Here is a 22,945-nt window from a genome sequence, read left to right on the forward strand (position 1 = left end):
CCGGGTCACAGCCGCTCGGAGACTACAGCCCCCCCCATCTGATCCGGTGCCGGGTATTCCCCTCAAAAAGGAATATGTCCCAGGGGGCGCGTCAACTTTGGCGTAGTCGGCAGGATAGAACTTTAGTAACATCTGTAAAGCTGCCACATAACACTTAGCTTGACGCCCTGGGCACGGGACCGGGTCACAGCCGCTCGGAGACTACAACCCCCCATCTGATCCGGTGCCGGGTATTCCCCTCAAAAAGGAATATGTCCCAGGGGGCGCGTCAACTTTGGCGTAGTCGGCAGGATTACGTGCCCACAACAACCGGGTACTGCGTGCCTGAAGAAAAGTGCAAGTTTACCTCAGAAAGAAGTCTCCCGCCGGTTCCGGAGGGTCCACGCCATCGGACTCCATCACCAGTCGTTTCCCGCCGATTGTCCGCCATTTCCAACTTGTTCCCGCCATCTGCAGAGTTTCCCGCCACTGGGCGACGCTTCCCGCCAAAACCGCAGATTTCCCGCCTTGGAAGAGCAGCGGACGCCATTATGGGCGTGCCAAAGGAGGGCAAGAGGCCACCTCCCATCGTGGGCCAGGACAGAAAATGGCGCCAAAAGTGGAAACCGCCCCCACCAACAGAGACTGTGATGTTGGAGGTGTCTGTCAGCGTGAAAGAACTACCCCTGGAGCTGACAGTCACCGAGTTGCCCTGGGACCGCCCTCGAAGTGGGAGGAGACGGAAGAGAAGAAAAAAGATGGGTGTCGCTTGGAGCAGTCTGGAGCGAGCGCACCCGGAGGCAAGAAGTCTAACAAGGAGTAGCGGAGAAGCTCACCCGGAGATGGAAAGAAAGCAGAACAGCACCGGCCCGCTGGCCAGGAGTCTGCTAGAGACCGAGGAAGGAGGGCAGAGCAGCACCGGCCCGCTGGCCAGGAGCCTGCCGGAAGCCGAGCAGAGCAGCACCGACCCGATGGTCAGGAGCCTGCTAGAGTCCACAACCCCGCTAGGTCTAGCGGAGATCCTAGCGCAGCTCCCCCGAGACCGGGAGTGTGCACAGACTGCCCTGGAGGGCCTCGCAAGGAGGATGGCCCGGGTACAGCGTGAGATACTGGCGGAGTGGAGCCGGGAGATGGCCCAGCAAGCAGAGACCAGTCAACGGAGCACGCTACCCTGGAAGAGGAAGCAGACCGCCTCTGAGGATGGCGCGGGAGGACCCAAGGCCGGAGACGGCGCCGAGGAGGGAGCCGAACGCATGGAGGCAGGTAAAGGGGACGCCTATACCCCAAGCCGTGACACCGCTTACCTGCCCCAGCTCCCCGTCGCAGAGCCCGAAAGTCCCCCTGCTGTGCCCGTAGCCGCCAGGTCACCGCCATGGACTAGGCCCCGACCGGAAGCCGCTGCAGCGACCCCTGTGACGTCACGCGCCCCGACCCGGAGCGTGACAAAGCAGGAATTACCACCAGCCTGGTCGCAAGGCCTAGTACCCCCGGGCGCCGCACCACCAACAGCGCCCCCTACCTCCGCGGAGCCTCCGGCCTGGCCGCAAGGCCAGGTAGCCCAGGGCGCCGCCGTCCTAACGGTGCCCTTCACCTTCCAGGTGCCCCAGGCCTGGCCGCAAGGCCTGGGCAACCCGGGCGCCACCACCACCGCGCCCGCGCCCGCAATACCTAGGGTGCCACACCTGGGGGAGGACCTCTTCGGCCAGCTCACATGGCCGGACGGGCGGCCCTTCATCTGGCCCGAAGGGTACCCTGAGCTGGAGCGGCAGCAAAGACTAGGGCCCTTGTGTGAGCCCCTAATCCCGGCTCCGAAGCCCGTGGCTCGGGTCTCGCCTCCTCTAGCAGAAGCCCAATTCGTGTGGGACCCCACGGGAGAAGATTTGATGGGGTTCACCGGAGAAACTCGGGCAGCCGCAGCTGAACGTACAGAGTGTTGCCGTCAACAGCTGGCAGAGTTTAAGAGAGAACGGGAGGAGAGGCGGGCCAGAGAACAACAGGCCCAAATCCAGAGCGCGGAGCAGAAGAGCCGGACTAGGAGGAACCCCCGTGCAGCGCATTGTCCCCGCACCATCGGGACAGTGATAAAGTTCAACCCGCAGCATGGGTGGGGCTTTATTCGGGACCGTAACAACCGCGGTGACGTTTTTGTGACCCGCAGAGACGTCGAGTCCCACCTGCCGGAAGGTCACAAAGGCCGTGACCTCTACGTCGGAGACGAGGTCACTTTCACCCGGCACAAGTGTGCCAAAGGACCTTACGCCCTCCACGTACACCGCTTGACGGAGGAGGAGTTGCGGTACGGAGAGGAGGAGCCAGAGGACCCGGACGGGTCTGAAGAAACATCATATCAAGAAAGAGCAGGAGGAAGACGCCGTTGAGTGCGGCCGAGAAGTGATGTAAATAGTTACCCAATCGGGGTATAAAGGAACTGAAACTGGAACTGTTGCTGCTGCTAAAATAGTCCCCGTTGGGACCAGTGAACTGTTTTACCCGTTAACCCCTTCATCCTACAGGCTGAGGACTGTGAGCAGCCATTCCCTACCCTCTACCTGGCCGAGGACTGAGAGCGGCCAACTTTCAACTTCCCCTGTATATAGTTGCGCGTCCTAAAGCGCCCCCTACCGGTTTTATAAGAAAACCAGATTTTTCTAAGAGACTGTCGCACTTTTCCCGGACACACGTTGCACAGTGTCCGGAGGAGGAACCAGAGACAAGAGAAGTCTACGAGAATGTTTATATAAAAAGTTTTATATATATATAATGTTGATATGTTTTATATGTTCATATAAAAATTTTGTATGTTTTGGTGTTTTATGTCTTACAGCCCGAGGACGTGCTGTGATTTACCAGGGGGGAATGTAGCACCCTGAGGATTCGGCTGCTACAGGGGTATTGCACCTCAACCCAGAGGTGTGATATTCCACTCCCGGGTAAGGAAGGAGTGTGGAACTGAGCTCAGATAGACTGCATGCACTACATACATCCCATTCCAGAGGAGCAGGCCGACGGTACTCCCACTTAGAAATGTGCAGGTACAACCGAGCCTGTTCCTGGCTGGAGTGGGAGGGGGGGTGGTACATCCCATGTAGTGTAGGGGCAGATAGGGGGAGCAGTCTGGGTAGTGATAGGAGCTCATTGGGTGCTGGTCACCTGAGCTCACACATAGAGGGATATATAAGGAGGGCACCAACTTAGATCAGGGTCAGACGCTGAGAACAAGTCAGTTGGAGAGGAGAGAGAAGGAAACAGCAGCCCTGGAGAGAGAGAGAGTGGAGCAGAGAAAGACCCAGAGGGGGAAGACTGAAGGGACCCAAGAACCCAAATTAGAGCACCGGGTGAGGAGTCAGCAAGAGGGTACCGGAACCCAAGCTGGTGGGGGCAAAGACATTCCCCAGCCAGAGACCGGAGACCGTGGGCAGTGTCTGTCACGGTCACCCACCACATTCACCCCGAAGGCACACCACATGAAGGGTCAGGGAACCCAGGGCCAAGGGTGTCCCAAAAGAAGGCCCGAGGGAGCTGGACCTAGGTGAATCACTGGTGGGGACGGCTGAAGAAAGGACAGAGGGAGAGCTCAGGGCCACGCTCTGGACTTGTTTGGGGGTTGGCCGGATCCAGGACCTGGTGGACGCAGCACGGCTCGGGTGGTCACTAGCAGCTGGAGTGACCAGTACAACATCAGCAGTAAGTAAACACCCTTAACTGCATAACCCGAGTCTGTCTTCATTGCCGGCTGCATCGCACCACCACAACCCCCATCCTCTGCGCCTGTCCCCTCTGAGGCTATACCCCTCCCGTTGGGGGTTATCTCACCAAGCTGCGCACCCACCATCAGCCTCAGCGGACCCTGCAGCAGCGGCGGCCACAGTGACCGCATCACAACGGGTGGCGTAGTCGACACAAAAGAACTTTAGTAACATCTGTAAAGCTGCCACATAACACTTAGCTTGACGCCCTGGGCACGGGACCGGGTCACAGCCGCTCGGAGACTACAGCCCCCCCCATCTGATCCGGTGCCGGGTATTCCCCTCAAAAAGGAATATGTCCCAGGGGGCGCGTCAAATGAACTCCCAACCTGTCACAAAAGGCACGCCAAAAACGAGCCACGAACTGAGGACCTCTATCAGAAACAATGTCAGTAGGAACACCATGTAGTCTGACCATTTCCTTGACAAAGGCCTTAGCGAGAGTTTTAGCGCAGGGCAGTTTGACGAAGGGAACCAAGTGACACATCTTGCTAAAACGGTCCACGACCACCCAGATGACAGTAAAACCCTCAGAGGGGGGAAGGTCAGCTATAAAGTCCATAGCCAAATGTGTCCAAGGAGCACTGGGAACCTCCAAAGGACAAAGCAACCCCGCAGCAGGAGTATGTGAGGACTTAGATCTAGCACATATAGTACATTGGCGCACCCACTTAATGACTTCCTTCTGCCATCCAGGCCACCAAAAACTGCGACCCACCAGTCTCTTGGTCTCAGAGATTCCGGGATGACCTGCCAACCGAGATTCGTGACACTCAACAAACAAATCTCTCCTAAAGGTCCCAGGCACAAACAACCTCCCATGAGGAGTGTTAGATGGGGCATTCTCCTGTGCTTTAAGAATCTCATCTTCCAAAACAGAGTCCAAAGCAGCTATCACAACACCTTCTTGTAAAATGTTCTCCTCTTTCTCAGCACCGACTATGGGAGAAAAACTGTGAGACAAGGCATCCGCCTTAACATTCTTAGTACCAGGGATGTAAGTAACGGAGAAATTAAACCGCGAGAAAAACAGTGCCCACCTAGCCTGACGGGCATTCAGGCGCTTGGCAGCATCAAGATATATCAGATTTTTATGATACGTAAGAACCTGAACGGGAAATTCCGCACCTTCCAAGAAGTGGCGCCAGTGTTCAAATGCGAGTTTAATCGCCAATAATTCCCGATTACCAATATCGTAATTCAGTTCAGTCTCCGAAAAATTTTTTGAAAAAAAGGCACAGGGATGTAATCCATCCCCGTTATCCTGAGACAATACTGCGCCAACCCCCACAGAGGAAGCATCAACCTCAACCAAAAACGGCTTAGTCACATCAGGCTGCATAAGGATGGGAGCAGAGGTGAACCTCTCCTTGAGATACACAAAAGCTTCAATGGCCTCAGAAGACCACTGAACCGCATCAGCACCTTTCCTGGTGAGATCAGTCAGAGGTTTGACAATACTAGAAAATTTTTTTATGAATTTTCTGTAATAATTGGCGAAACCCAAAAACCTCTGTATCGATTTCAAACCAATAGGCCTAGGCCATTCCTGTACAGCTTGAACTTTAACCGGGTCCATCTCAAAACCTTCGCTGGAGATAATGTAGCCCAAAAAACTAATTCTCTGTACAGCGAACTCACATTTCTCCAGCTTAGCAAAAAGCGAATTGTCCATTAATAACTGTAATACCTCACGCACGCTCCGCCAATGAGACTCCAGATCTGGCGAATAAATCAAAATGTCATCCAAATACACAACCACATTTTTGCCGATCAAAGGTCTAAGGATGTCATTAATAAGATTCTGAAAAAATGCAGGAGCATTAGTAAGACCAAAAGGCATAACCAGATTCTCAAAATGACCCACAGGAGTGTTAAAAGCAGTCTTCCAATCGTCACCCTCCTTCATGCGCAACAGATTGTATGCCCCCTTAAGGTCGATTTTAGAGAACCACTTGGCCCCCATTAACTGGTTAAACAGATCAGGAATCAATGGCAGTGGGTAAGGATTGCGTACAGTAATTTTGTTAATCTCACGAAAATCCAGACAAGGACGTAAACCGCCGTCCTTTTTTTTTACAAAAAAAAATCCAACCGCCACAGGAGACTTAGAGGGCCTAATGTGACCGGCGGCCAAACTTGTCTGTATGTATTCCTCCAAAGCCTTTCTCTCAGGAATAGTAAGGTTAAATAAACGACTTTTAGGAAGAGTCGCTCCAGGGACAAATTCAATAGAACAATCATAGTCTCTATGGGGAGGCAAAACCTGCGATTCCTTCTCAGAAAAAACTCTCCAAAAATCCTGAATAGGAACAGGCAATTCTCCCCTATCCAAAGCTGCAATACGCCCGTTACAACACTTGTCATAACATTTATGGCTCCAGGATTTAATTTCACTGGTAGACCAATCCAGTACAGGATTGTGAAATTTTAACCAGGGCAATCCCAATATTACTGGAGAAGGCAAGTTATTCAAAACTACCAAATCCAATTTCTCATGGTGAACACCATTAATAGTGAGAGGAAATTCACAGACCTTGAGAGTAATATTCTTCAAAGGGGAACCATCCACAGAAACCACAGCAATGGGGGATGATAAAGGTTCGGGTTTTAAATTGAGTCTTTCCAAGAATCCCCCATCAATAACATTCAGAGTAGACCCACAATCAACAAACACCCGAAATTCCATTAATTTTTCCTGAGCAATCGTGGAAGCAGCTAAAAATACACCCTTGGAATTTAAACAGGCAATACGGGCATGACTGACCATTTTTTTTTCTTTCTTGATACGAAGCTCACAGTCTTTAATTAAATGACCAGATTTTCCGCAATAGAAACACAAGCCTTCAGAAAATCTGCGATCTTTTTCTTGAGAGCGAGGTGCCATCGCTCCAATCTCCATCGATTCACCACTGTTAGTACACACATTCTCATAACCAGAAACTGACATAGCAGAGGATTTGCTCTCATTAACCCTTGCACGCAGTCTCCTATCCACCCGTATAGCTAATTGCATAGCCTGTTGCAAATCTTCAGGTGTAGGATAAGCAATTAGCAGGTCTTTAACCCTTTCACTGAGCCCAGCAAGAAATAGACTTTTCAGAGCAGAATCGTTCCACCCTGTTTGAGTAGACCATCAACGGAAATGAGTACAATATTTTTCCACATTACCTGATCCCTGTCTCAAACGTCTTAACTCAGTCTCAGCTGATGAGACACGGTCAGGATCATCATATAATAGTCCCAAAGCAGAAAAAAAACTATCCACTGAACTGAAGCATGTATCACTAGGTTGCAAAGAAAAGGCCCACTCCTGAGCCTCTTTGCGCAAAAGTGACATTATAAACCCTATGCGCTGGGAATCATCCCCAGAGGACTTGGGTCTCAAACGAAAATACAATAAGCAAGCATTTTTAAATGAAAAAAATTCTCGGTGTTCACCAAAAAATAAATCCGGCAAACGTACCTTAGGCTCCAAGAAATGTGCTCCAGGACAGTTACTCACGTGCTGACGGAGCTCGGCCACCTCCAGAGAGAGTCCCTGCAGGTGTTTAGCCAAATCCAGAACCGACACCATGATGGAACAGAAAAATCTTTCCTTAGAGAATTTGCAGGCTGGACTTACTGTTATGTTCTGCTACCAGAGCTAAGGAAAGAGAGGAGATCTGTCCCTACGATAGAACTCAGCTAAATCCCTACGATGTAACAGGGGACCTGATCCTGCGATCAGACCTGCTAAAGTCCTAAGCTAGTCTGTACGGAGACCTATAGATGTGGGGAAGGAATCCCTACAAGTACTAAGGACTGGGAGGAAAATGGGACACCTCCTAACAGAAATAGTAGCAGACAGACGAACAAACAAAATATATAGAACATAGAGGTCCGTAGACCAAGCAAACTAACAGAGTTAGATACAGAGCACAGGCTAGCTAGAAAGTAGTTAAACAATGAAGTCCAGCAAAGCCAGAAGGGCGGAGCAGGATTAAATAGGCCAACAAGGTCATGTGACCAGCAAAGGAAAAAACCTAAGAACAAGGTTCTAACAGTCTGAATATCTACCACTAGCTGAGTTTGCTCTTAATAGCCATACGTCTTCCTCGGCTGGGTGTTCTCCTTTTTTTTGCTGTACAGGGAGGCATCCATCTTTCAGCCCATTTTCTAAAATTAGGGCGGCGGTGCCTGAGGAGGAGAGTTTCTCAGAAAATTTGGAAAGGGTTTGAACCAGGGTACGCCATAATCTTAAAGAGGCGAATAGGAGGTCCAAAAAATATTTTGACAAGAAAATAAGGGAGACATTGTTTGCAGTTGGGGACATGGTTTGGTTGTCCTCTAAGAACCTGCGTTTGAAGATCCCTTCTAAAAAACTGGGGCCTAAGTTTGTAGGACCCTTCAATGTGGTTCAGGTGGTCAACTCGACAGCGGTGAGATTAGACTTTCCCTCATCCTGGAGAATTAATTCAGTTTTTCATGTATCGTTACTGAAGAAAGCGGACACGCCAGATAAGGAGGCGACGCCAACTGTCCCTCCAATTGATGAGGATGAGGAATTTGAAATTTCACTCATTTTAGATTTTAGGTGGCTCAGAGGAGGGTTACAGTATCTCGTGTCCTGGAAAGGATTCGGTCCCGAGGATAATTCTTGGGTGAAAGCTGAGGACGTCTCGGCCTCAAGGCTGATTAAAGCTTTTCACAAGAGATTCCCGAATAAGGCTCGGCCGAGAGGATCCAGAGGATCCTCATAAAAGGGAAGGTACTGTTAGAATCTGTTTATTTGGGACCATCCGCCATTTTGTTGTGGTTTTCTGGCTGTTGGTCTTTTTCCCCTGGTGTTGGTTTTGACTAAGGTCAGATGATTGTATCACACTTTATTACCCAGCATCTGCCTCCTAGTCCTTGCCGGACAACAGTGTTAATCAGCGAGAGTTCTGGCTAGGAGGTTTGGTAGTAGTACTTTCTGTGTTTAGTTTTGTGCAGTTCTAGGATCCTCTAGTTCTGCCTGCTGAAGATTCCTTTATTCCCTCTTTCGTTTCTGCAGCTTCCTCTAGTTACCTGTTAGGAGGTCACCTGTTTGTTTTTTCCCTGTCCTTAGTTCTTTCAGGGTCTCCTTCTCCTCTTCCTTTAGGTCTTCTTTTGAGTTTAGTCTAGGAAACGTCGGTGGGTCTATTCGCTAGGAATAGGTTGCCCACTCCACCGTAGGGCTTCAGTCTAGACCTAGTGCAGGGACAGCTTTTCCCTCTTCTGCCCCAGTGTGGAGTTGCAGTTTCATAACAAATTTAGTATGGAAACACATTTTGAGTCGCCTGTGGTAAATCACAAAAAAGATTCACCTGTGATTAATTGTCGGTGCCTATGTGACATGAATTAGCCAATGAATGATGGCTTCAGTGTTTTAAAAAGCCACATGGTAGGCCCTGTTCCTTTGTCACAATGGTGAAGACAAAGGAGCTGTCTGAGGACATCAAAACTGCTATTAATAGCAAACACAAGACTTCCAAAGGGTATAAAGCCATCTCCAAAGACCTTGGTATGCAAGTTTCAACAGTGCGCAATGTTATTAAGAAGTTTGAGAAGCATGGAACCGTCAAGAACCTCCCTGGACATGGGGAAAAGAGGAAAAATGACAAGAGATGTCGAAGGTTGGTGCAAATGGTAGAAAAAACACCATGCCAAATATCCAAAGAACTGAAGGCCAACGTGGAACAGTCTGGGGTCATGGTTTCAACAAGTACCATACACCGCACCCTAAACCAAGCAGAGCTTTATGGGCTAAGGACAAGGAAGAAACTATTGCTAAAGAAAAGACCTAAAAGGAATGACTGATCTTTGACAAAGACTACCTTCACAAACCACAATCCTTCTGGGAAAATTTTCTGTGGACAGATGAAACAAAAATAGAGCTTTTTGCCAAAGCAACAGTTTGTTATACATAGTCACAGTATTATAGTAGTTATATTATTTCACATAGGAGCAGTATTATAGTAGTTATATTCTTCTACATAGAGGGCAGTATTATAGTAGTTATATTCTTGTACATAGTCACAGTATTATAGTAGTTATATTCTTGTACATAAGGGCAGTATTATAGTAGTTATATTCGTGTACATAGGGGGCAGTATTATAGTAGTTATATTTGTGTACATAGGGGCAGAATTATAGTAGTTATATTCTTGTACATAGGAGCAGTATTATTGTAGTTATATTGTTGTGCACAAGGTGCAGTATTATAGTAGTTATATTCTTGTGCACAAGGTGCAGTATTATAGTAGTTATATTCTTGTGCACAAGGTGCAGTATTATAGTAGTTATATTCTTGTACATAGGGGGCAGTATTATAGTAGTTATATTCTTGTACATAGTGCCTGTATTATTATACTTCAGTATATACAGTATATACTTTGACTACAGCATTGTATGTTATTTCGGTGACTCCCGTGCACTGTATATCCCCTCTCTCTCTCTCTCGCCCGCTCTGTACCTCTTGTTATTGCATATCACTCCCTGTGATGCTTCTTATTGTTGCACTTTTCTGTATCTTTCAATTGGACAATATTCATTGCTGCACTCTATTTGCTTTGCAAGCTTTTTCAAAGAACAGATGTGGTTAGGCCGGGGTCTACATTTTAGTGCACTGTGGTTAACACGTTACAAGGTGTGAAGTGACACGTAGTTTGTCAAACATCCCGCCAGCTGTCACAGGGAATCACGGGCATGAGACGGGCAATGTGCCGGGGAGTGGAGATCCATGTTAGTTATCAGTAACATCTGTATAAAAAATGTGACAGGTGCGTCTCGATATGTCATACATGGGAGGAACGATTGTGACTGCCATTACGTTTGTGATATGTGTGGAGAGAGGGACCATCATACCTAGCAAAGATAATAAAATGTAGAGTACCTCATCCTAGAAAGATTTATAGGATTACGAGCCCCAATTAAACAGTGAACAGTCGACTAAAGGGATTCTGCCCATTTCATACTTTGGCAAAGTGCGGCCCATGGGTCACATAAGTCTCTTTGGCTGTTGTGGTGCAGCCCGCTGACCGGGACAGCCAAAGGGCTTTAGGCGCCTTGCACCATGTAGCTGCCCTCTACCCGCCATCTCACTTTTGCTGGTATCTGCATCCTCCGGATACAGATGCCAGTGAGGACAGTGATGAACGGGGAGCTATCAGCTCCCTCCTCCATCATTGAGCCTCTGTGATGATGTCACTGCATCGCGTCAACTACGCCTAAGTCCACAGCGCAGACTGCAGAAATTGTGGAGACATCATGCTGTGCCTTAAGGGGACTGGGTGGATATATCATTCTGTGTGGGGGGCTGTATGGGGATATAGTACTATGTAAAGGGACTGTGTGAGGACATCATACTGCGTGGGGGGCTCTGTGGTGACATACTGTGTGAAGGACATACTGTAGTACTGCATTGGGACATTCAATGTTAGGGGGCCTCTGTGTGAACATCATACTGTGTGTGGAGCTGTGTGGGGACCTCATACTGTGTGTGGAGCTGTGTGGGGACCTCATACTGTGTGTGGAGCTGTGTGGGGACCTCATACTGCTTGGAGGCTGTGTGGGGACCTCATACTGTGTGTGGAGCTGTGTGGGGACCTCATACTGTGTGTGGAGCTGTGTGGGGACCTCATACTGTGTGTGGAGCTGTGTGGGGACCTCATACTGTGTGTGGAGCTGTGTGGGGACCTCATACTGTGTGTGGAGCTGTGTGGGGACCTTATACTGTGTGTGGAGCTGTGTGGGGACCTCATACTGCTTGGAGGCTGTGTGGGGACCTCATACTGTGTGTGGATCTGTGTGGGGACCTCATACTGTGTGTGGAGCTGTGTGGGGACCTCATACTGTGTGTGGAGCTGTGTGGGGACCTCATGCTGTGTGTGGAGCTGTGTGGGGTCCTCATACTGTGTGTGGAGCTGTGTGGGTACCTCATACTGTGTGTGGAGCTGTGTGGGGACCTCATACTGCTTGGGGGCTGTGTGGGGACACTATACTGTGAAGGGAGCTTTTTGGGACATCATACTATGTGGTGAGCAGCAAGGCGACATAATATTGTGCAAGGGGGAGTGTGGGGATACAATACTATGTAAGGGGGCTTTGTGGGGACATACTGTGTAGGGGGCTGTGTAAAACATCAATCTGTGTGGGGGGCTCTGTGGGAACATCATACTGTGTGGATACATCATACAGTGTGGAGGCTTTTGAGAGGACATCATACTGTGTGGGGAATTGTGGGGACGTTTTACTTTATTAGGGGACATTATACAGTGTGAGGCTTTGTGGAGACATTATGCTGTGTGAGGAGACATTATACAGTGTGAGAGGGTTTGTGGAGACATACTGTGTGGGGGGCTTTGTGGGTACGTCATAATGCGTGACTGGACATTATACAGCATGGGAGAGTTTTGGGGTACATAATACTATGTGGGGAGCTGTGTGGGGACATCATACTACGTTGGGACATCGTAATGTGTTGTGAGCTGTTGATCAAAACAAGGGCTGAATAACAACAGGAGCAGAAAAATTTGCTGCTTTATATAAACTTTATAAAAAGCAGTAAATTATATGGTTTTGATTTGCTGCTACAGAGAAGAACTTGTTACAATAACCCCTATCGTAACATGCATAAACAGTACCAGCAAGTCACCATACTTTATTCTGCTCAATATTAAGTGCTAAAAATTGATATAAAACAATAATAATGAGCAGAATTAAGTTTGGCCAATCGGTTTGGTCCTTCACAATAGTTACGGTCTTTCTTGTGGCCCTTTGTGATAATTCATTACCCACCCCTGGTATAAAGGATATTCCCATCTGCAGGTGCAAAATATAGGTCATACATGTCAGATAGAAGTGGCTTCCCCCACTAGGACCCACACATGTCCCAAGAAGTGGGACCCACCAAGGAAGGGAGAGGTGGCCAAGCGTGCGTGGCTTTCTCTATTCACTTCTATAGAATTTTCAAATTTGGGCGAGTAAGCGTGAACTGCAATGTTCAGACCTCCCATTAAAGAGTGAGGTCTCTCCATCACACACTCCGACAGCTTGGTAGCCATTCAACCCACCATATCGATCACAATGGGCACCATTCTAGGTCCAACACACAGCCAAAAACCTTCCATATAGAAGGCCTCCTGCACGGCACAACTTTACAAATGGCTGCCCACTATGTGGACCAGCTCATTGTCCACTCACCAAACCATCTTCCTCTCCAATGTCAATTGTGTTCAGCCACAACTCATCAGCCTAATAAAACTGTCCCTTTTGGAGTTACGTCTAATGGGGGTCACTCTTGAAACCGTTCCCCAGTTCAAAAAGCACAGGTTTGGTCCTTTATGCGCAAGACACCTCAGACCTGAATCGGTGGATCAGATGAGTTTGCTTCTTAGTTTTCTCTTCTGCTTTGGTATTATCAAGCTTTCTAAAATATCAGGTGCTAGATTAGAGGAATCTTCCTGTCTATACGTGTATATTTCGGATGCTTCTAGCCATGGCCTTGCAGGTGCACTGGTTTATTTCATCTTACTTTGGAGGTTAGAAGATCCTTCACAACTGTGTCAGCGATAGAGCATTAGACGTAGCCAAACGGCATGTGTGGTGCCTCCTCTACCCTGTGCCACCTGTAGGGGGCCCATGTGCCTCTCCCAGGTATGAGACCTTAAATAGCAGAGGTTTTGATTGCTATCAGTCATTGGCTGCTGGTTTTGGGGGCTGCCCAGCCCCCTCAACATTATTGGCTTCTGAAAGCTAAGAATATCACCTGTGATCTGAGGACCACACTGAAGACTGGATGTTGTGGGCAGAAGAGAAGAGGACGATGTCAAACATAAGAGGTATGACCCAGATCAGAGATAACATCACTCCCCCCTATGTCTCTTTCCTTTCTGCATCTGTAGAAGTTTCATTTATTTTTTTGATCAGCTTCTACTACACTTTACATATTAGGAACAACGTGTAATAACTCTGAAATACCAAAATCAGGACCACGGGTGGAGAGGGTGGTGTGAGGGTCCCTTCTTTCTTAGTTGGGGACAATATCTGTTTTTTGAGAAAGGTAAATAGATAAAGCTATATAAATGTACCTCCATATACTTCTCATACAGACGTCTACATGCCATCACAGGGCTGTAAAAAGCCGACGTGAGGCCAGATATCGAGGTGGCATCTCACCACTACTAGATAATGGCTGATCCGAGAGAGTCTGGGCCATGGCCAAAGAGGAGAACTAAATCCGCACATAATATTTCAGCTGCATTGATAGAGTTAACATATGTTTCATTGTTTATCCGACTTTTATGTCTGGGGTGATAGAAACCTTTCCCCGCATAATTATCCACATAACCAACATCCACATATTATCCACATAATAATCTATGACGCTCAGTGAGGTGGACATGATATATTTCCTAGACTCTTCGTTCACAGAACTGAGGTTTTCTAAATCCCAGAAATGTAAGAAAAAAAATTTCTGTAGAAGAAGCAGAGGGTGGCACAGGGGATAGAAAGAGGTGGCAAAAGACAAGAAACCTATACCAGCAGCTTATGCCAGATGACCCGGGTCCCAAGTCCTTAGATTGAGGTTGATGTAACTCTTGAGTCTAGAGGATTGTGATGATTTTTAGATGAGACTTCCATCTAGATTCCTAGTCTGCTTGGTGTATTAACAGTTCATTGTATTTGACTTTATTTGGGGGAATTTTCCATCTTTTATAAAAATCCAGCCAGAAAATGTATTTTTTTGACGTAGAAAATTGCAAAACAGAAGTATAAATGCATTATGTAGTATGTTAGGAACCTTGTGCTTCTGGGTCTTCTGCTGTAATACAGCAGATATTCCCATAGGGAGATAAAAATGTAGAAAAGACAAGAATGTCTGTATTTAATGAAGGGTCTGGAGATCACGAGCATCCAATGTTGACCACCAGCCTTGTCCCTTCTACTCATGGGCATCTCCAGAATATTTGATGATATTATATACTATAGATGGTGAGATATTCACAGTTTTAGCAGTTTTACGTTGAGGATAATTTTACGCACAATTTTTAGATGCAGGTATTCGCAGATTGGCGACCTCTGACCATCTTTGCTTCTGGGAGTCTCTGCCTCTCTCACATGCTCTTTTTATACAGTCATGTAACTTAGTTAAAATTGACCCTCCGGTTGTTTTTCATTAGTACCACTCACTTTTCCGGCCTGTTGTTAACCCGGTCCCAACTTTTTGGTGATGTGTGGCTGCTGTCAATTTCTAAATGTCTAACGTTCAACTTCTGATCTGTGTCCTATGTTCTGTTGTGACTAAAATATGGCAATAAGAGATTTCCAGATAACTGCATTCTTGTTTTCTGCATATTTAAACTGCGGCACAACTTTTAACAACTACGGTATATGTTAATGTACAGTATGTATATTATATATGGATTTTATATATATATATCTTCTGGGCGTGCTTTATTTATGGGCTTGTTATATATTTTTAATATATAATTAGATTAGAATATATGTTAGATATTTAGAAGAATATTTAAATTGTTTCCGTTTCGGTTCACGGTTTATAGTTTAGAAACAATAAAAAACAACAACAAGAGTTTTTTAGATAATTGTCTAACAAAACCAAAACAACAGAAGTTTATTCAAGCTTGACATGTTTGCATCTACCTCTTCTTAGAGAGCATTGTCTTATTTTGTGGCGATCCAATGTCTAGTAATCATTTATCTCCAATCTACAAGTCTCATGTCTATCATACACCTTATACTTATCACAAATCTCCTATCCCTCTATCTGGTGACGGTACTGTTACCTGCTCCCATACATTCTTTAGGTCTGCATAGTATCTGATATATAATAATGCCGCCTGCTATATGGCACCGTTAACCGCTACCTGGTGTGTGGTAACATTACTCGCCATCTCATATAGGCCACTGTTACCCACTCTCTGCTGTACAGTATTGTTACCTGCTATCTGGTGAATTGCACTAATATAGTGATGTGCTGCATAGTCTGTTCCCTACTATATGGTGTACGGCACTATTACCTGCTATCTTGTACAGGGTACTGCTGCCCACTATCTGGTGTACAGTACTGTTATCCGTTATTTGGTGTACGGTACTATTACTTTCCATCTGGTACTGTTACCTGCTCTCATATTTGGCACTGTTTTCCTCTCTCTATTATACGGTACTATTACCTGCATCTGGTGTATGGTACAGTTACTTGTTGATATAGGTTATTGTTACTTGTAATCTACAGTATGTAACTGTTACAGAAAGCTAGAAGAATAGTTCTTCTGGTGTATGGTACTGTTATCTGGTGTACTGTCCTTTTATCCCCATGTAGTGCATGGTAGAGTTCGCTAGTCTACGGCTCTGTCCTATCTGGTGTATAGTACTGTTATATGGTGTATGGTCTTGTTACACCCCCATCTGTTTTACGGTTCTGTTATTCCCTATTTGGTGTATGGTCCTGTTATCTGGTGTACAGTTATGTTATCCCCTTTCTGGTGTGTCGTCATTTATTCTCCATTTGGTGTACGGTTCAGTTATCCCCTGTCTGGTGTATGGTACCGTTATCTGAGGAACAGTCCTGTTATCCCCTATCTTGTGTATGATACTGTTATTCCCTATCTGGTGTATGGTAATGTTATCTGGTGTACGGTTCTTTTATCCCTGAAATGGTGTATGGTACTGTTATCTGGTGTACAGTTCTGTAACCCCTACCTGGTTTATGGTACTGTTTTCCATTGTAAGGTTGTTATCCCTGATCTGATGTATGTTACTATTATCGGGTGAACGGTTCTGTTATCCCTTGTCTGGTGTATGGTACTGTTATCTGGTGTATGGTTCTGTTACCCCAGATCTGGTGTAGGGTACTTTTATTTGGCGTACGGTTTTGTTATCTAGTGTACAGTCCTGTTATTCCCCATCTGGTGTGTGGTACTGTTACTTTGTGTACGGTTCTGTTATCCCCGAACTGGTGTACGGTTCTGTTATCTGGTGTACGGTTCTGTTATCTCCGAACTGGTGTACGGTTCTGTTATCTGGTGTACGGTTCTGTTATCTGGTGTACGGTTCTGTTATCCCCGAACTGGTGTATGGTTCTGTTATCTGGTGTACGGTTCTGTTATCCTCGAACTGGTGTATGGTTCTGTTATCTGGTGTACGGTTCTGTTATCCCCGAACTGGTGTACGGTTCTGTTATCTGGTGTACGGTTCTGTTATCTGGTGTATGGTACTGTTATCTGGTGTACGGTTCTGTTATCCCTTGTCTGGTGTATAGTACTGTTATCTGGTGTATGGTTCTGTTACCCCAGATCTGGTGTAGGGTACTTTTATTTGGCGTACGGTTTTGTTATCTGGTGTACGGTTCTGTTATCCCCCATCTAGTGTACAGTCCTGTTATTCCCCATCTGGTGTGTGGTACTGTTACTTTGTGTACGGTTCTGTTATCCCCGAACTGGTGTACGGTTCTGTTATCTGGTGTACGGTTCTGTTATCCCCGAACTGGTGTACGGTTCTGTTATCTGGTGTACGGTTCTGTTATCCCCGAACTGGTGTATGGTTCTGTTATCTGGTGTACGGTCCTGTTATCTGGTGTATGGTACTGTTATCTGGTGTACGGTTCTGTTATCTGGTGTATGGTTCTGTTATCCCCGAACTGGTGTACGGTTCTGTTATCTGGTGAATGGTACTGTTATCTGGTGTACGGTTCTGTCATCTGGTGTACGGTTCTGTTATCTGGTGTACGGTTCTGTTATCTGGTGTACGGTACTGTTATCTGGTGTACGGTTCTGTTATCTGGTGTACGGTTCTGTTATCTGGTGTATGGTTCTGTTATCTGGTGTATGGTTCTGTTATCTGGTGTATGGTTCTGTTATCCCCGAACTGGTGTACGGTTCTGTTATCTGGTGTACGGTTCTGTTATCTGGTGAATGGTACTGTTATCTGGTGTACGGTTCTGTTATCTGGTGTATGGTTCTGTTATCTGGTGTATGGTACTGTTATCTGGTGTACGGTTCTGTTATCTGGTGTATGGTACTGTTATCTGGTGTACGGTTCTGTTATCTGGTGTACTGTTCTGTTATCCCCAATCCAGTATATAGTACTGTTTTCTGATGCACGGGCCTGTTATCTGAAGAACAGTCTCGCTATTCCTCATCTGGTGTACAGTCCTGGTATTCTCTATCTGGTGTACAGCACTTTTACCTGGTGCACAGTTCTGCTATCCCCTATCTGGTGTATGGTACTGTTATCTGTAGAATGTAAGCCCGTAAGGGCAGGGTCCTCTTCCCCCTATACCAGTCTATCACTGTTAGTTCATTTACTGTAAATGATATCTGTATTTAGTATGTAACCCCTTCTTATGTACAGCGCCATGGAATCAATGGTGTTATATAAATAAATAATAATATCTGGCATACGGTTCTGTTATCCCCAATCTGGTGTATGGTACTGTTATCTGGTGTACGGTTCTGTTATTCCCGATCTGGTGTATGGTCTTGTTATCTGAGGAACAGTCCTGTTATCCCCCATTTGGTGTACAGTCTTGTTATTCCCTAACTGATGTACAGTACTGTTACCTGGTGTACTATTCTGTTATCCCCGAACTGGTGTCCGATTATGTTATCTGGTATACGGTTGTGTTATCCCTCATCTGGTGTATGATCCTGTTAGCTGAGGAACAGTTCTGTTATCTGGTGTACGGGTCTGTTATCTGGTGTACCGGTCTGTTATCTGGTATTTGGTACTGTTATCTGATGTACAGCCCTCTTATCTGAAGAACAGTCCCATTATCCCTCATCTGGTGTAGAGTCCTGTTATTTTATATCTGGTGTATGGCTCTATTACCTGGTGTATTATTCTGTTATCCCCAAACTGGTGCACAGTTCTGTTATCCCGGATCTGGTGTATGGTACTGTTATCTGGTGTACGGTTCTGTTATCTGAAGAACAGTCCCATTATCCCCCATCTGGTGTAAAGTCCAGTTATTCCGTATCTGGTGTGCAGTACTGTTACCTGGTGTATGGTTCTGTTATGCTCTATCTGGTGTGTGGTACTGTTATCTGGTGTATGATTCTGTTATCCCCGATCTGGTTTACGATTCTGTTATCGCCTATCTGGTGTGTTGTAATGTTATCTGTTGTACGGTTCTGTTATCCCCGATCTACTGTTACCTGGTGTATGGTTCTGTTATCCCCTATCTGGTGTGCAGTACTGTTACCTGGTGTATGGTTCTGTTATCCCCTATCTGGTGTGTGGTACTGTTATCTCGTTTATGGTTCTGTTATCCCCGATCTGGTGTATGGTTCTGTTATCCCATATCTGGTGTATGGTACTGTTATCTGGTGCATAGTTCTGTTATCCCCGATCTGGTGTATGGTACTGTTACCTGGTGTATGGTACTGTTTTCTGGTGTATAGTTCATTATCCTCGATCTGGTGTATGGTACTGTTATCTGGGGTATGGTTCTTTTATCCCCGATCTGGTGTATGGTACTGTTTTCTGGTGTATGGTTCTGTTATCCTCAATCTGGTGTATGGTACTGTTTCCTGGTGTATGGTTCATTATCCTCAATCTGGTGTATGGTTCTTTTATCCCTGATCTGGTAAATGGTACTGTTATTTAGTGTATGGTACTGGTATCTGAAGAACAATCCCATTATCCCCCATCTGGTGAAAGTCCAGTTATTTTGCATCTGGTGTACGGTTCTGTTATCCCCGATCTGGTATATGGTACTGTTATCTGAGGAATGGTCCCGCTATCCCCCATCTGGTGTACAGTCGTTATTCCCTATCTGGTGTGCTGAACTGTTACCTGGTGTATGGTTCTGTTATCCCCTATCTTCCCAACCTTACCACTATCTTCATCCCAACCCTAACCCACCTTTTCAATCTGTCACTAACAACTGGTGTCTTCCCCTCATGCTTCAAACATGCCTCGATCACACCCATCCTCAAAAAGCCCTCCCTTGACCTATCCTCTCTGACTAGCTATCGCCCCATATCACTTCTCCCTTACGTCTCAAAACTACTGGAACAACATGTCCACTTTGAACTGTCCACCCACCTCTCCTCCTGCTCTCTCTTTGACTGCCTCCAATCTGGCTTCCGACTGCACCATTCTACTGAAACTGCCCTGATTAAAGTCACCAACCTACTACTAAGCGCCAAATCCAAGCGACACTACTCTGTCCTCCTCCTCCTGGACCTTTCATCTGCCTTCGACACAGTGGACCATTCCTTCTTACTACAGATTCTCTCATCTCTTGGCATCACGGACTTGGCCCTATCTTGGATCTCCTCATACTTAACAGACAGGACATTCAGCGTCTCCCACTCACACACCACCTCCTTATCTCGCCCCCTATCTGTCTGTGTCCCCCAAGGTTCAGTTCTGGGACCTCTGCTCTTCTCCATCTACACCTTAGGTCTGGGACAGCTCATAGAGTCTCATGGCTTTCAGTATAACCTCTATACTGATGACACAGAGATCTACCTCTCCAGACCCGATATCTCCTCCCTACTAACCAAAATCCGACAATGTCTGTCCGCTATTTCATCCTTCTTCTCTGCTAGATTTCTAAAACTTAACATGGATAAAACTGAATTCATCATCTTTCCACCATCTCATTCATCTCCCCCACCTGACCTATCAACGTCAATGGCTAACCACTCTCCCCAGTCCCTCAGGCTCGCTGCTTTGGAGTAACCCTGGACTCTGATCTCTCCCTCAAACCACATATCCAAGCCCTTTCCACTTCCTGCCGACTCCAACTCAAAAATATCTCCCGGATCCGCACATTCCTCAACCACGAATCTGCAAAAACACTAGTGCACGCCCTCATCATCTCCCGCCTCGACTACTGCAACCTCCTGCTCTGTGGCCTCCCTTCCAACACTCTCGCACCCCTCCAATCTATCTTAAACTCTGCTGCCCGACTAATCCACCTGTCCCCCCGCTATTCCCCGGCCTCTCCTCTCTGTCAATCTCTTCACTGGCTCCCCATTGCCCAGAGACTCCAGTTCAAAACCCTAACCATGACATACAAAGCCATCCACAACCTATCTCCTCCATACATCTGTGACCTAGTCTCCTGATACATACCTGCACGCAACCTCCGATCCTCACAAGATCGCCTGCTCTATTCCCCTCTTATCTCCTCTTCTCACAATCGCACACAAGATTTCTCCTGTGCATCCCCCCTACTCTGGAACTCTCTACCCCAACACATCAGACTCTCGCCTACCGTGGAAACCTTCAAATGGAACCTGAAGACCTACCTCTTCCAACAAGCCTACAACCTGCAGTAACCACCGCTCCACCAATACCGCTGCACGACCAGCTCTACCCTCACCTACTGTATCCCTCACCCATTCATTGTAGATTGTGAGCCCTCGCGGGCAGGGTCCTCGCTCCTCCTGTACCAGTCGCCATCACGTTTTGTTCAAGATTATTGTAATTGTTTTTGTATGTTTCCCCCTTTTTCACATGTAAAACGCCATGGAATAAATGGCGCTACAACAATAAATAATAATAATTTGGTGTGCAGTACTGCTACCTGGTGTATGTTATCCTCTATCTGGTGTGTGGTACTGTTATCTGGTGTATGGTTCTGTTATCCCTGATCTGGTGTATGGTACTGTTATCTGGTATATGGTTCTGTTATCCCCGATCTGGGGTATGGTACTGTTATCTGGTGTATGGTCCTGTTATCCTCTATCTGGTGTGTGGTACTGTTATCTGGTGTATGGTCCTGTTATCCCCTATCTGGTGTGCGGTCCTGTTATCTGGTGTATGGTCCTGTTATCCCCTATCTGGTGTGCGGTACTGTTATCTGGTATATGGTTCTGTTATCCCCGATCTGGGGTATGGTACTGTTATCTGGTGTATGGTTCTGTTATCCCCAATCTGGTGTATGGTACTGTTTTCTGGTGTACGGTTCTGTTATCCCAGATCTGGTATATGGTACTCTTATCTGAGGAACAGTCCCGCTATCTCCCATCTGGTGTACAGTCATGTTATTCCCTATCTGGTGTGCGGTACTGTTACCTGGTGTATATTTCTGTTATCCCCTATCTGGTGCATGGTTCTGTTATCCTCTTTCTGGTGTGTGGCACTGTTATCTGGTGTATGATTCTGTTATCCCCGATCTGGTGCATAGTTCTGTTATCCTCTTTCTGGTGTGTGACACTGTTATCTGGTGTATGGTTCTGTTATCCCCGATCTGGTGCATAGATCTGTTATCCCCGATCTGGTGTATGGTACTGTTATCTGGTTTATGGTTCCTTTAGCCCCGATCTTGGGTATGGTACTGTTATCTGGTGTATGGTTCATTTATCCCCAATCTGGTGTATGGTACTGTTATCTGGTGTAAGGTAGTGTTTTGTGGTGTATGGTTCATTATCCTCGATCTGGTGTGTGGCACTGTTATCTGGCGTACCGTTCTGTTATCCCCGATCTGGTATATGGTACTGTTATTTGGCATACAGTTCCGTTATCCCTGATCTGGTATATGATACTGTTATCTGGTGTATGGTTAATTATCACCTGTCTGGTGTATGGTACTGTTATCTGGTGTATGGTTCTGTTATCACCGATCTGGTGTATGGTTCCGTTATCTGGCGTATGGTTCTGTTATCTGGTGTATGGTTCTGTTATCCCCTATCTGGTGTGTAGTACTGTTATCTGGTGCATAGTTCTGTTGTTCCCGATCTGGTGTATGGTACTGTTATCTAGTGTATGGTTCTGTTATCCCCAATCTGGTGTATAGTACTGTTATCTGGTGTATGGTTCTGTTATCCCCAATCTGGTGTATGGTACTGTTATCTGGTGTATGGTTCTGTTATCCCCAATCTGGTGTATGGTACTGTTTTCTGGTGTATGGTTCATTATCCTCGATCTCGTGTATGGTACTGTTATCTGGTGTACGGTTCTGTTATCCCCAATCTGGTGAATGGTACTGTTTTCTTGTGTATAGTTCATTATCCTCAATCTGGTGTGTGGCACTGCTATTTGGCGTACAGTTCTGTTATCCCCGATCTGGTATATGGTACTGTTATCTGTTGTATGGTTAATTATACCCTGTCTGGTGTATGGTACAGTTATCTGAGGAAGAGTCCTGTTATCTCCTATCTTGTGTATAATACTGTTATCTGGTGTATGGTCCTGTTATCCCCTATCTGGTGTGCGGTACTGTTATCTGGTGTATGGTCTTGTTA

The 22,945-nt window shown here is 46.5% G+C and overlaps 1 protein-coding gene across 1 annotated transcript in view; it reads left to right on the forward strand.

Moving 5' to 3' along the window:
• The first annotated feature begins 13,466 nt into the window (after positions 1 to 13,466).
• The window catches only part of LOC141152943 (nuclear receptor ROR-gamma-like), a 38,157-nt gene continuing 28,678 nt past the window's right edge, over positions 13,467 to 22,945 (forward strand). Inside the window, exon 1 of the mRNA XM_073637594.1 lies at positions 13,467 to 13,567. Coding sequence (XP_073493695.1) covers positions 13,525 to 13,567 — 43 coding nt within the window. The 5' untranslated portion in view covers positions 13,467 to 13,524. The remainder of the gene's footprint in view (positions 13,568 to 22,945) is intronic.

This window comes from Phyllobates terribilis, unplaced genomic scaffold, assembly GCF_046119375.1.
Source record: "Phyllobates terribilis strain yellow unplaced genomic scaffold, ASM4611937v1 Scaffold_7__3_contigs__length_470593459, whole genome shotgun sequence".
Classification (NCBI taxonomy): Eukaryota; Metazoa; Chordata; class Amphibia; order Anura; family Dendrobatidae; genus Phyllobates; species Phyllobates terribilis.